Source organism: Delphinus delphis, chromosome 1 (assembly GCF_949987515.2).
Source record: "Delphinus delphis chromosome 1, mDelDel1.2, whole genome shotgun sequence".
NCBI classification, from domain to species: domain Eukaryota; kingdom Metazoa; phylum Chordata; class Mammalia; order Artiodactyla; family Delphinidae; genus Delphinus; species Delphinus delphis.
The window spans coordinates 78,632,872-78,645,930 of NC_082683.1; the positions used below are offsets into that span (position 1 = coordinate 78,632,872).

The following is a 13,059-nucleotide window of genomic DNA, read 5'->3' on the forward strand; positions in this document are numbered from 1 at the left end:
AGACATTTTAATGTATCATATTTGAAAAAATAATTGATATTGCAAATGTTGGATTTTTTTCCTTAAAATTATAAGTTTTAATACAAGACTCAGGAACGGTTTAAATACTATTCTTAAATCTACTTTCCTGCCATGCTTTGCGTGGGACATCTGTATTATTTAGTAAAAAATAGCAATATTCTGGAATTCAGGAAACCTGCTAATAGGTAGAGTGTGTGTTAGTAAGGATAACTTTTATACTGTTTTAGTTGATAGATTGCTATTTACTGAATTGTGTACTCTAAATATTTCTAGACTAGGCAATTCAGTTGATCCTCTTGGGATAGATTTCAAAGATATATTTTGCAGGTATAGTTAAATAAATATTGCAAAGTTTGAATCAGAAACTGATTTGCCACTAAAGCGGCTATATGTGACCCAACTTTTTTTTCTTTTTAGCAAAACTTGAGAGAGCAGTGTAGTATAACTAACAATGAAGCCAAAATCCTGTAGTCAAATCAGGCTTTCACTTTTAGGCATGAGGTGGGCATTCTGAAAGATGTCTGCTGAATATTTAGGAATAAGAAGTCTTGCTACACTGTAGTATATAGACTATATGATTTGTTGAAAAGAAGTAGGAAAGGAACCGTATTCAGTCATTTGGATAGAGGTACAACATATATCGTAGTTTTAGCACATGAAGGGAAATGGAACTGCTTCTAGTTTAAGGTCATGTACAAGTGGATTTTATACAGAGTGAGGATTTGAGGGGAACTGAAGGAGGATATTGAAAATGGTTAATAAAATAATAATGTACATTTAAGCTCTTATAAAATGATGAAAAATAGGGCTTCCCTGGTGGCGCAGTGGTTGAGAGTCCGCCTGCCGATGCAGGGGACGTGGGTTCGTGCCCCGGTCCAGGAAGATCCCACATGCTGCGGAGCGGCTGGGCCCGTGAGCCATGGCCGCTGAGCCTGCGCGTCCGGAACCTGTACTCCGCAACGGGAGAGGCCACAACAGTGAGAGGCCCGCGTACCACCAAAAAAAAAAAAAGAAAAAAAAAAGATGAAAAATAATCTAGATATTTAATTTTAAGGTATTTTATATAGTTTTGAAACATCCCACTGTATGCATAGCAAGTACTTAATATTTGTTTACTGTTAAGTTTATGAAATCCCCAGGTGTTCATGATTTTGTATTAGGTATTTTTCCAAAGGTAATCCAAAAGGATAAACAATGTATAAAAGGAAAAGTTTGAGGGCAGATGAGGTTTTTCTTTTTGTAAGTCTAAAGTTAATTGTATCATAAGAAAGAACCTTTTTCTTTTAATACAATGAGATACCACTTCACACCATGTGAAGTCGATGGTCTTAAAAATAACAAAAGGAGGGCTTCCCTGGTGGCGCAGTGATTGAGAGTCCGCCTGCCGATGCAGGGGACACGGGTTCGTGCCCCGGTCCGGGAAGATCCCACATGCCACGGAGCGGCTAGGCCAGTGAGCCATGGCCGCTGAGCCTGCACGTCCGGAGCCTGTGCTCTGCAACGGGAGAGGCCACAGCAGTGAGAGGCCCGTGTACCGCAAAAAAAATATAAAAAAAGGAAAATAACAAGTATTGATGAGGATGTGGAGAAATTAGAACTCTCATACAGTACTGGTGGGAATGTAAAGTGGTGCAGCTGCTGTGGGGAACAGTTTGATGGTTCCTCAAATGATTAAACGTAGACTTACCATATGAACCAACAATTCCACTCCTAGATACATACTTCAAAGAATTGAAAAGAAGTATTCAAACAAAAACTTGTATATAAATGTTCATAGCAGCATCATTCACAAGTGTTAAAAGGTGGAAACAATCCAAATGTTCATCAGCAGATGAATGGATGAAAAAAATGTGGTGTATTCGCACAGTGGAATATTATTCAGCCATAAAAAGGAAGGAGGTACTGATACATGGTACAACACATGGGTGAACCTTGAAAACATTATGCTAAATAAAAGAAGCCAGACAAAAAAATGCCACGTATTGTATCCTTTGTTTATATAAAATATCCAGAATAGGAAAATCTGTAGAGACAGAAAGCAGATTGGTAGTTTTACCAGGTGCATTAGTGACTGCTTAATGGGTATGGGGTTTCTCTTTGGAGTGATTAAAAAGTTCTGGAACTAAATAGTGGTGATGGTTGCACAACATTGTGATGCACTTAAAGCCACTAAATGGTACACTTTGAAATGGTTAAAATAGTGCATTTTGTACTGTGTATTCGCATTAAGGCATGTTCTGAGAAAAAGAGGAAGAATCTGCTTTTGTTTTAGAGTTTATACATTTTAAGAAATTTTGGGAGAGCTGCTATAATAAATGAGTTTTTGTATCCAAGGCTCTCTTTCTAGTGCTCATTGTTTTTCCACATTCATGCAAGGTCAGGTTATTTCCGTGTTTCCCAGAGTGTGGTATTCAAAATTATTTTAGGTGATGTGGATATTATTGCTTAAAATGAGGATAAGAAAAAATGAGCAGATCTACAGAAAAATATGTAGCAGATAATAACATAGGTGAGAAGTAAATAGGCAAAGTTCATGATGATGTTATTCACATGAATGAAGTTTCAGAAATGCTGGGTAATCTCAAATTCTGATTTTTGTGGTGAGTTCAATTTAGATAATGACCATCAAGTAAATCTTGTATGTCTATAGTTTATGAACTGGGGACTGGAAAAGGAGAATGGAAAAATGATTTTTATTTTTAACTCTTTTGTCTGATCCCCTAGCAAAAACAGATCCTAAAAATGAAGAAGAAGAAAAGCGACGAATTGAGGCTCGGCGAGAGAAACAAAGGCGCAGAAGAGAAAAAAACAGTGAGAAATATGGAGATGGATACAGGTTTGTGCTTAGTAGAGTCTGCAAATTGGACTCATAAAAACACTGTTTCCGGGGTTTGGGGGTTGGAAAATTGAGTCGATGGTCAAAAGGTTCAAACTTCCAATTATAAGATAAATAAGTTCTGGGGATATATTGTACAGCATGGTGACTGTTGTTAACAATACTGTATCTATATTTGAAGTTGCTAAGAGAGTAGATCTTCAAAGTTCTCAGCACAAGAAAAAAAATGTAACTAGTGAAGTGTTGGACGTTAACTAAACTCATTGTGCTCATCATTTCACAATAGATACATGTATCAAATAATTACGTTGTGCATCTTAAACTTACACAATGTTATATGTCAATCTCAATAAAACTGGAAAAAAGTAAAAAAAGAAAAGATATTTTTTAAAAAGCTGTTATTGGTGTCTTAAGCTGGTGCTGTAGTTGTGTATAGTTAGCCTATGTTTGATTCCTGTCTCAAGGATATTGACATTCAATTTGCTACTCTCCACCTCTCCCATAGCTGTTTGGTTGTCAGGGTCTAAAAGAATGCTGTATAATTGTCCTTGGGACTTTCAAGCCACCGACAATCACTCTACAGATTTTAAAACTGGAATTCCTGATTTTTTACATGCACAAGCAATAATCTATCTGGCCAAAAGAGATTGTGATATGTCATTAATTTTATGATACAGACTGATTTCCGAGATGCAATAAGGAAAAATATGTCTTAGAATCGATAAAGTATTGTGTTTAAGCAAACAAAAACAAAAACCTGTTTCCTTGAAAAGGCAGATACATCAATTTGGATGTGAAAAAATTCCTGAGAGTCAAATGAAAAGGTTTGATCAAAGATACATAGGAATGGGACTTGCCTGGTGGCACAGTGGTTAAGAATCTGCCTGCCAGTGTGCGGGACACGGGTTCGAACCCTGGTCTGGGAAGATCTCACATGGCGTGGAGCAACTAGGCCTGTGTGCCACAACTACTGAGCCTGTGCTCTAGAGCCCGCGAGCCACAACTACTGAGCCTGTGTGCCACGACTACTGAGCCCGTGTGCCACGACTACTGAGCCCGTGTGCCACAACTACTGAAGCCCGCACGCCTAGAGCCCTGTGCTCTGCAACAAGAGAAGCCACCACAATGAGAAGCCCACGCACCACAATGAAGAGTAGCCCCTGCTCACCGCAACTAGAGAAAGCACGCACGCAGCAACAAAGACACAACAGAGCCAAAAAAAAAAAAAAAAAAGATATATAGGAATGATTTTTTGATATTTACAGTCATCGCACAGTGGATTGATTCTAGGACCACCACCCCTCCTACCCGACCCCCACCCGACCCTCAAATACCAAAATCTGAGGATGCTCAAACACCTCTATGAGGGTTTTAATCTTACTAAGATAAGAAAACTAAGGCCCAGATAAGTTAAGTTGCCTGAGGTCACATAAGGGTGCTAGGAAATAAACCCAGCAGTAGATATCAGATCCTATACTCTTACCCAGGAAAATAAGTATAATAGTACTGTGAGGAATTAGTTGGAAAATGGAGACTAGAGGCAAAGAAACCAATTAGGAAACTAGTGGTGTAATTCGAGGAAAAGGAAGTAACAAGAATATATGAGGTAGGAATAATTAAATGGCAGAAAAAGGGAAAATTCATTCTGGAGTGCCTCCTGAGCTTCTAAATGAGTGCATTTGTCCAGTCCAGGCTGATTAGTCATCCTGAAGTGATTTTTACAGGGCAGGACTTTTGATCATCCAAGAGCTCTAACAGAGAGAATTATGGTTGTCTGATGTTCCACCTGGCTTTGTTGTCACTACTTCAGTGGTTTGGAAGCTTGAGGATGGAACAGAGTGTAAAATAAGTAGTAGAACTTCGGAACTTGATACTGCCTGAAGTTTGCTCTGGCTTTCTAGCTGATCTAGACTTGAAGTGGATAGTTTAGGATTAGATTAAGTAGATTCATTGATCCATCTTTCATACCCAGAAGCTCCAGTGTGGGCCAGCGATGCCAATTGGTATAATAACAGTGTCCAGACAGGTACTTAGATACTATCTTTTTCTGACTTAAGCTAAATTTAAATCAACCATTAAATGGAAGAGAGGAAATCATTTATGCTGGGAAAATTAATTTCATTGGTATAGTCTTATGAACTCTTTCTAAGTAAATAAGGTAATATTTAAAGAAAAACTTTTTTTTTCCCTTACAGAATGGCATTCACATGTTCATTTTGTAAATTTCGAACATTTGAAGAAAAAGATATTGAACTGCATCTGGAAAGTTCTTCACACCAGGAAACATTAGATCATATTCAAAAACAAACCAAATTCGATAAAGTAGTTATGGAATTTTTGCATGTAAGTAGCTGTTTCTGAAGTGAGAAGCACTTTATCTGACATTTGAATTTCTTATATTTTCATAGTTTCCCATCTTTCTCCCATTTTATGTTTCTAAGAATTTAATTTACTATTCACTTAAAGAAAGAGTTGTTTTAAAATTAGCTCAGAAGTAGACGTGGATTCCTCTTTCATAGATTTTAGATTTGTTATTTGAGAGTACATTTTTCACAGTAGTTTCTGGCAGAGGTGTCAGGAAAAAATTCCTTTAACAGCTGTTTATTGATACAGAATCAGCTATCATCTATTAACAGTCTTCTGTGTACCTGGTGTTGTGTTGGGTACTTTTCTTCATATTTCATTTCAGCCTTATACTAACTCCTCTTTATCCTAAAAGATCATGCTCAGAGCAGTTCAGTGACTTTCAATAAATGGAAGTCTGAATTCAGAGCCAGAGCCTCGTGTTTGATTAGTGTCCTTTATATTATCAGAATGTGATCATCAGTTCAACAGTTTTTCTTGAATACTTACGGAAGTTGCTGTTCAGGCACTGAAGACAAAGACACTCCCCTCAGTGAACTAACAAAAATTGGAAATTGAACACACTCACACTTAAACAGATGACACTATTGAGTGGAAGGCCCCAGCGTGATGGTGTAGGCAGAAGTGGCTTGGAGAAAGGGTGGATAGTTGGGGCCAGGGCTGGATCTGGACTGCTAACTGTACATACAATTAGTTTGCGCAAAAGAGATGGAGCTGTTAGAAGGTTAGAAGTACAGGAATCATTTACTCCTCTATATCCTTGCAGAATTGTGTACCTTAATTAAAATTTCTTTCTGTAATTTTGTTTAACGGGTTCCTAACTGTTATTTAGGACTTTCATATTCACCTGTCCTGAGACGATCTCTTGCCTATCAGCTGTCTTCGATCTCTCTCTCTCTATGTACCTAAAATACATCTTGAAAAGTAAATACTTTTTGTAGTTTCCTGGGACTTTGTCTTAGTCTTTCCAACTAAATTGTAAGCTCCTTGAGAACATTTACTAGTTCTTATATAACAGATATTGTTATCTTCCATAGGCCAAGCATGGTGCTAGGCCTATACTATGTGCTCACTGAAAACTTTTTGGATTCTTTCTATTTTGTTTTCTAGGAATGTATGGTAAATAAATTCAAGAAAACATCTATTCGTAAGCAACAGACAAATAATCAAACAGAAGTAGTCAAAATAATTGAAAAAGATGTCATGGAAGGTAAGTATTTAAACAAATTAATTTAGAAATTTACATATATATTTTACATACCTATTTCAGTGTAAATGATGCCCATTAGAGCAGGGGTCCCCAACCCCTGGGCCATGGACCAGTACTGGTCTGTGTCCTGTTAGGAACCAGGTTGCATAGCAGGAGGTGAGCGGTGGGCAAGTGAGCAAAGTTTCATCTGTATTTACAGCCATTCCCTATCGCTTGCGTTATCGCTTGAGCTCCTCCTCTTGTTAGATCAGCAGCGGCATTAGATTCTCATAGGAGCTCGAACCCTACGGTGAACTACGCATGCGAGGGATCTAGGTTGCACGCTCCTTGTGAGAATCTAATGCCTGATGATCTGAGGGGGAGCTGAGGTGGTGATGCTAGTGCTGGGGAGCAGTTGCAAGTACCGATTATCATTGGCAGAGAGGTTTGCACAGAGACCATAATAAATCAATTGCTTACAGACATATCAAAACCTTATCAGTGAGTGACAAGCGAAAACAAGCTTAGGGCTCCCACTGTTTCTGCATTATGGTGAGTTATATAATTATTTCATTATATATTACAATGTAATAGTAATAGAAATAAAGTGCACAATAAATGTATTACATGAAACATCCCAAAACCATCCCCCCTCCACCCCGTCCATGGAAAAATTGCCTTCCACAAAACCGGTCCCTGGTGCCAACAAGGTTGGGGACCGCTGCAATAGAGTGATATAGTACATAGTCATATGTGGTAGGCCTGAGTGGGTTATCAGAAATGGAATCCTTTGATTCCTGTTCTCATGCTTACAAATTTATCACTACCTGCCCTTACGTCTTTCACTTCATTTCCTTCATAGAGGAAAACTCAGCTTTGCCTCCACATGGAAGATATAGTTGTCCCTAGGTTCCAAGAGAGATTGGTTTCAGGACCTGCTTCGGGTACCAAAATCTGCAGATGCTCAAGTCCCATAGTTGGCTCTCCAGTGTCCATGGATGCAGAAGCCATGCATACAGAGGGCCGCCTGTACTTCTGTATGTCCTCTGTCTCTCTTATCCCTTCTCATAAGCCCCAAAGGAGAAGAAAAAAGCGTAGACACTAGTTCCTCTAAAACCTGCCTTTCTGTTTAAACAACCACACTTCTTTAAGCATAGTCCACACTGGTCTCTCTTTTTTCATTCTCATTTATTACTTTACTCACAGCAGACAAGTTTCTGCTACCATTAGTCTACTGAAACTGCTATGACAGAGGTTACCAACACCAACTTCAGTATGTTCTTTTGAATCATTATCTTTCTTCTGCAACATTTTCCACTGATAACTGTATTCTTTGTGAATCTGTTTCCTCCCTTGGTTTCTGTGGTATCTCAGTGCCCTGATGTTTTCTTTATTTCCTTGTCATTTTTGTTTTGTTTTGTTTTTGTTTTTGTTTTGCGGTACGTGGGCCTCTCACTGTTGTGGCCTCTCCCGTTGTGGAGCACAGGCTCCGGACGCGCAGGCTCAGCGGCCATGGCTCACGGGCCCAGCTGCTCTGCGGCATGTGGGATCTTCCCGGACCGGGGCACGAACCCGTGTTCCCTGCATCGGCAGGCGGACTCTCAACCACTGCACCACCAGGGAAGCCCCCCCTTGTCATTTTTATTCTTTGTGCTTTTCCTTCTCTACTAAGCTTTTGGAAGTTGATATTTTTCAGTATTGTCAGTCCCATTATCATCTCTCTTTATATATCTTCCTGATGAGTTAATTTACATACAGAGTTTAAATCAACATCTATATGTTGATTACTTATAGACCTATATCTTAAGTACAGGTCTCTTCTAACTCCAATCTCCTACATACAACTGCCTACTGATATCTCTCTTTAGCAGTCTCACAAAGTGAACATATCCAAAAAATTTATCCTCCCCTTGAGCGTCCTCCACCCCCAAAAGAAAACAAAACAAAAACTTAACAAATATCTCCTCATTCATCTTGGAAAGTGGCCCCATCATCAAAACCAGAACTTTGAAGTTAATCTTAGTACTCACCTTTACTATGTCTGTAGCATTGTGTTCTGTCGGTTCTATCTTTTAAATATGTACCAAGTCTGTTTCTTTACTTCCTCTTTAAATATTGAATTTGTTCAAAGCTTTATCTGTTCTTTTGGCAGTTACAGTATCTTTCTAACCAGTTTCCTTACTTTTAGTTTTTCTTATCTTTAATTTTACTGCATGATTTTATTACTTCAGGAATTTTCAGTGGCTTCCCCATCCTCCACAGAATAAAGTTCAGATTCCTAGACATGGCACACAAAGCTGTTCATAATCTAGGCGCTGCTGTTTTTCCCTGTCATCCCTTCCTTATAGTCTGTGCCCCAGCCATATTGAATTACTTGTAATTCCTGGAAAGTGCCATTTTCTCTTATATCCTTCCCTTGCATAGACAGTTGTCTTTATGTATCTGACGGAGATTGGTTCTAGGACTTCCCTGCAGATAACAAAACCCATCATGCTCAAGTCCCTTATATAAAATGGGTGTAGTATTTGCATATAAACTATACATGTCCTCTTATATACTTTAAATCATCTCTGGATTACTTATGATACTTAATACAGTATAAATGCTGTGTAAATAATTGTCAGCATGGAATTCTGCTTTATGGAACTTTCTGGAATTTTTAAAATATTTTCTACCTTTTTTATTTTTAAATATATATATATATATATATATATATTTTAACATCTTTATTGGAGTATTAAATATTTTCTATTTTAAAAATTCAGCCATGGGGCTTCCCTGGTGGCGCAGTGGTTGAGAGTCTGCCTGCCGATGCAGGGGACATGGGTTCGTGCCCCGGTCCTGGAAGATCCCACATGCCGCGGAGCGGCTGGGCCCGTGAGCCATAGCCGCTGAGCCTGCACGTCCGGAGCCTATGCTCCGCAACGGGAGAGGCCACAACAGTGAGAGGCCCGCATATCGCAAAAAAAAAAAAAAAAAATTCAGCCATGGTTGGTTGAATCTGCAGATGTGCAACCAGCAGATACAGATGGTCACAGTAACTAGTACCTTAAAATGTTACTTCAAGAATGAAATATAAGATCATGGGGATCTTTTTATTGAATTGAAGCTACATGTTGTCTACTGTTTTCTTAATCGAATGACATGATAAGTTCAGTTGCCCAAAGGAAGAGCCAAGTCAATTTTTTCAACATAAAAAAATACATGGTTCTTTAAAAGTGATATAATTCCAAGGAAACTGGTGTGTTCCCAACAGTTTTTCATGTGCAGCGTTTAAAGAAAATTCCTGTGAATATACATATAACTTATTAATTTAACATATTTACTGAGGTCCTATTATGTGTCAGGCACTGTTGCTAAGAGCCAAACACACAGTGATAAGCCAGGTAGCCAAAGCTGCTACTCTCTATTGGGATGTGCAGAAATCAACAAATAAAATAGGTGTTAAAAACATATAAAGTAGCCTTCACCTGTAATACACCTCAGTCACCATTTTTAAGATCTAACATATGTTTTTGTTCCTTATGAATACAATTTTGACATATTTTTACGATCCCTACCCACCCACATTCATAAGCATGGAAATTCTTATTTTACTAGAAAATCAGCTTTTTTTTTTATATTATATTTTTTGGGGTTGGACTTATAGACCTCAGAGCATCAGTGTATATAACATGATTAGGAAATATAATGTAATTATACTTTATAATTTTAATCTTTTATACATATAGTTTTCAATCTATATATGCAGATGAATGAGATACGGCAAAAGAACTCTACCTATATACTCTGATCCTTTTTTTGGAATAAGGGGCATAAATAATCATGGAAATGAAATAGTGAAAACTTGATTTGTCAGAAGTATGTGAATCATACTTTTCTTATTAATAGTTGTATTTCTTTTGTAGGTGTTACTGCAGATGATCACATGATGAAAGTAGAGACTGTTCACTGCAGTGCTTGCAGTGTGTATATCCCTGCTTTACATAGCTCAGTTCAGCAGCACTTAAAATCTCCTGATCATATCAAAGGGAAGCAGGCAAGTTTTAATTTGTCTTAATGAAGTCATTGAATTGTTCATTAATCCCTTATTGCTGTTTAAAGGCTGTTGTTTTCACACCTACCTACTTGTGTACAATCCAATTAATCTCATGAGTGAATTACTGTAAAGGTACTTAGTGTAATATAGTGGTTAAGTGTAGTATTGTGGGCTCTGGAGCAAGACTTCTCTGAATCCTGGTTCAGTACATACATGTGTTAAGCAAGTAATAAACTTTTCTTTGTCTAAGTTTCCTTATCTATAAAATGAGGATGGATAATCTCTCTTCTCTTATGTGACTGATTAAGGATTAGGTTAATTAAAATATAAGGGCTTCCCTGGTGGCGCAGTGGTTGAGAGTCTGCCTGCCGATGCAGGGGACAGGGGTTCGTGCCCCGGTCTGGGAAGATCCCACGTGCCGCAGAGCGGCTGGGCCCGTGAGCCATGGCCGCTGAGCCTGCGCGTCCGGAGCCTGTGCTCCGCAACAGGAGAGGCCACAACAGTGAGAGGCCTGCGTACCGCAAAAAAAAAAAAAAAAAAAAAAAAAAAAAATATAAAAGGCACTTAAAGTAGTGCCTGGCACATAGTAAGTATTCAGGAAATCATAGCTGTTGAACGTTTTTTTTTTGTTAACGTTTTTTTAACGTGGTACAAAATGATTTTATGAGTGTGTGTTTGTGTATTTTAGAACAAAAAAGAAAGACTTGATTATAGCATACATTTTGATGACTGGGAAAAATAAATTTAAAAAATAGGATTACCAGTTACTATGTATTGTTATGTTTTTAGTAGAATTTACTCAAAACTTCTAGGAAAAATTTACTATTTTCTTCTTGATTAGTATATTTCTGCTTCTGTGTTAGTTTTATTTAGTCAAATTTATTTCAAATAAAAATATTTACTTTGTGAGAAATTAGTTTATTTGAAAAGCAAATTTAAAAATTCAAATATTAAAGACTTAAGTTTTAAATAGAGCATTCCTGAGTCTTAAATTCATATTTTGTATTGACGTGAACCTCATTTAACTCAGATTTTTTTAGCCACTTTGAGCACGTACAATCTTTTTTTAAATCTTTGTCCTTTCTCTTTTTTGATATTCCCTTGACACCTTTTTGGCAATTAGACATTCCATTTTATTACCTTTCCTCCTTTGTATAATACATTCTTGTACTATTTACAGCCCAGAGAAAGACTCTAGCAGTATGAAAAATTAGTCTTTCTTTTTTTGATAGCATGAAAATGAATAGTTGGAGTAGCTGGGGCTGGGGGAGTTGGATGTAGAGTGAAAAGGAGAGAAAGCAACTGTTTAGTAGACCCGGACTTAGAGTGTTTGGTGACTAAGTGTTTTTTGCTGAAGTTGATTCGCTTTTTGAATCTTCATTGTTTTAATTCATAGATGATTTAGATTGTGGTCACAGTAGCTGTTGTTGCTTTATAGCTTAATTTGCCAGAAAATAAGTCATTTAATACTAAGGATTCGAGCATGCAGTCATTTTAATTAAGGAAATATTTTTCATGGCATGGCTTTCAAGTATCTCTGTGTTCTGTTTTTCATAGGCTTATAAGGAACAAATAAAAAGAGAGAGTGTCTTGACTGCTACAAGCATTTTAAATAATCCAATAGTGAAGGCGCGATATGAACGTTTTATTAAGGTAAGATTTTAGTGCAAAAACTTTAGGTTATATTGTAGTATTGTAATAGTTAAATGATGATATGGTAACTCTTTGTGATGTTTAATATAGTACAAAATGAGGAGAATTTTACTTAATATTGTACATATAGGTAAAAAAATACCTTTTTTCCTAATTATTGGGATTTATTGGGGGAGGGAGCAATAAGCCATTCCTTTCTCATCGCCTTTCTAGCTCTGGGTCATTTGAGAGATACACAAGAGTCTGATAGAAGACCCAAATGTCAGACCCAATATTATCCTTGATTTTTAAAAAAAAGAGTGACTTGGTGGATATGTCTTAGATAGTCTAGTACTTCACCCCTAGACAGACTCACCTCCCCCCAACTTCTGTTACTGGTTCAGCTGGACAGCAACAGGGTTCTCCTAGTCTATCACATGGCATAGAACAGAGTAGAATGTACCCTTTCTGTTGCTAAGAAGAGGCAAAAGAGGGTCTTGATGCCCAACTCAATCCCTTCTTTCCCCTCTTTTGGGTCTTCTGAGCAAAGAGAAATTCCAAAGAGGAATGATGTATCCAATTTGTATTTCTTTTTCTAAGCATACCAATTAGATAAGTCATTCCTCTTCCTTGGATAAAAGTTGGAGGGGAAGTAGGAAGATCAGATATGTTGCTTCAGAAAAAAGCTCCCTCATAGAATCAGGAGGCCAGGAGGAAAGAGGTTTGCTTCTCATGTTAGGAAAATCAGAGGTGAACAGTTAGGTATACCTGGCCTACTGCTTCTCAGGATTTTTGACATATATTATTCCAGTAATCCTTCTTTACATATTATGAGCACTTATTGTATAAATAAGAAACTTATTATTCAGGAAATTAATAGAAATTTTTAAAGGTTAGTTTTTGAGTCTTTATAAAATAATACCTCATTTAAAATCATCCTGCACTGAAGTGAGCCTGTTATGTTGAAGATTTACAAAA

The 13,059-nt window shown here is 37.5% G+C and overlaps 1 protein-coding gene across 2 annotated transcripts in view; it reads left to right on the forward strand.

Moving 5' to 3' along the window:
- The window catches only part of LOC132433936 (DBIRD complex subunit ZNF326), a 21,885-nt gene extending 9,756 nt beyond the window's left edge, over positions 1-12,129 (forward strand). For both annotated transcript variants that reach the window (XM_060025351.1, XM_060025360.1), the window contains exons 3-7: positions 2,746-2,857; positions 5,053-5,200; positions 6,332-6,431; positions 10,319-10,449; positions 12,007-12,129. In XM_060025351.1, the coding sequence (XP_059881334.1) occupies positions 2,746-2,857; positions 5,053-5,200; positions 6,332-6,431; positions 10,319-10,449; positions 12,007-12,114 (599 nt within the window). In that variant the 3' untranslated portion in view covers positions 12,115-12,129. The remainder of the gene's footprint in view (positions 1-2,745; positions 2,858-5,052; positions 5,201-6,331; positions 6,432-10,318; positions 10,450-12,006) is intronic.
- Positions 12,130-13,059: the final 930 nt, after the last annotated feature.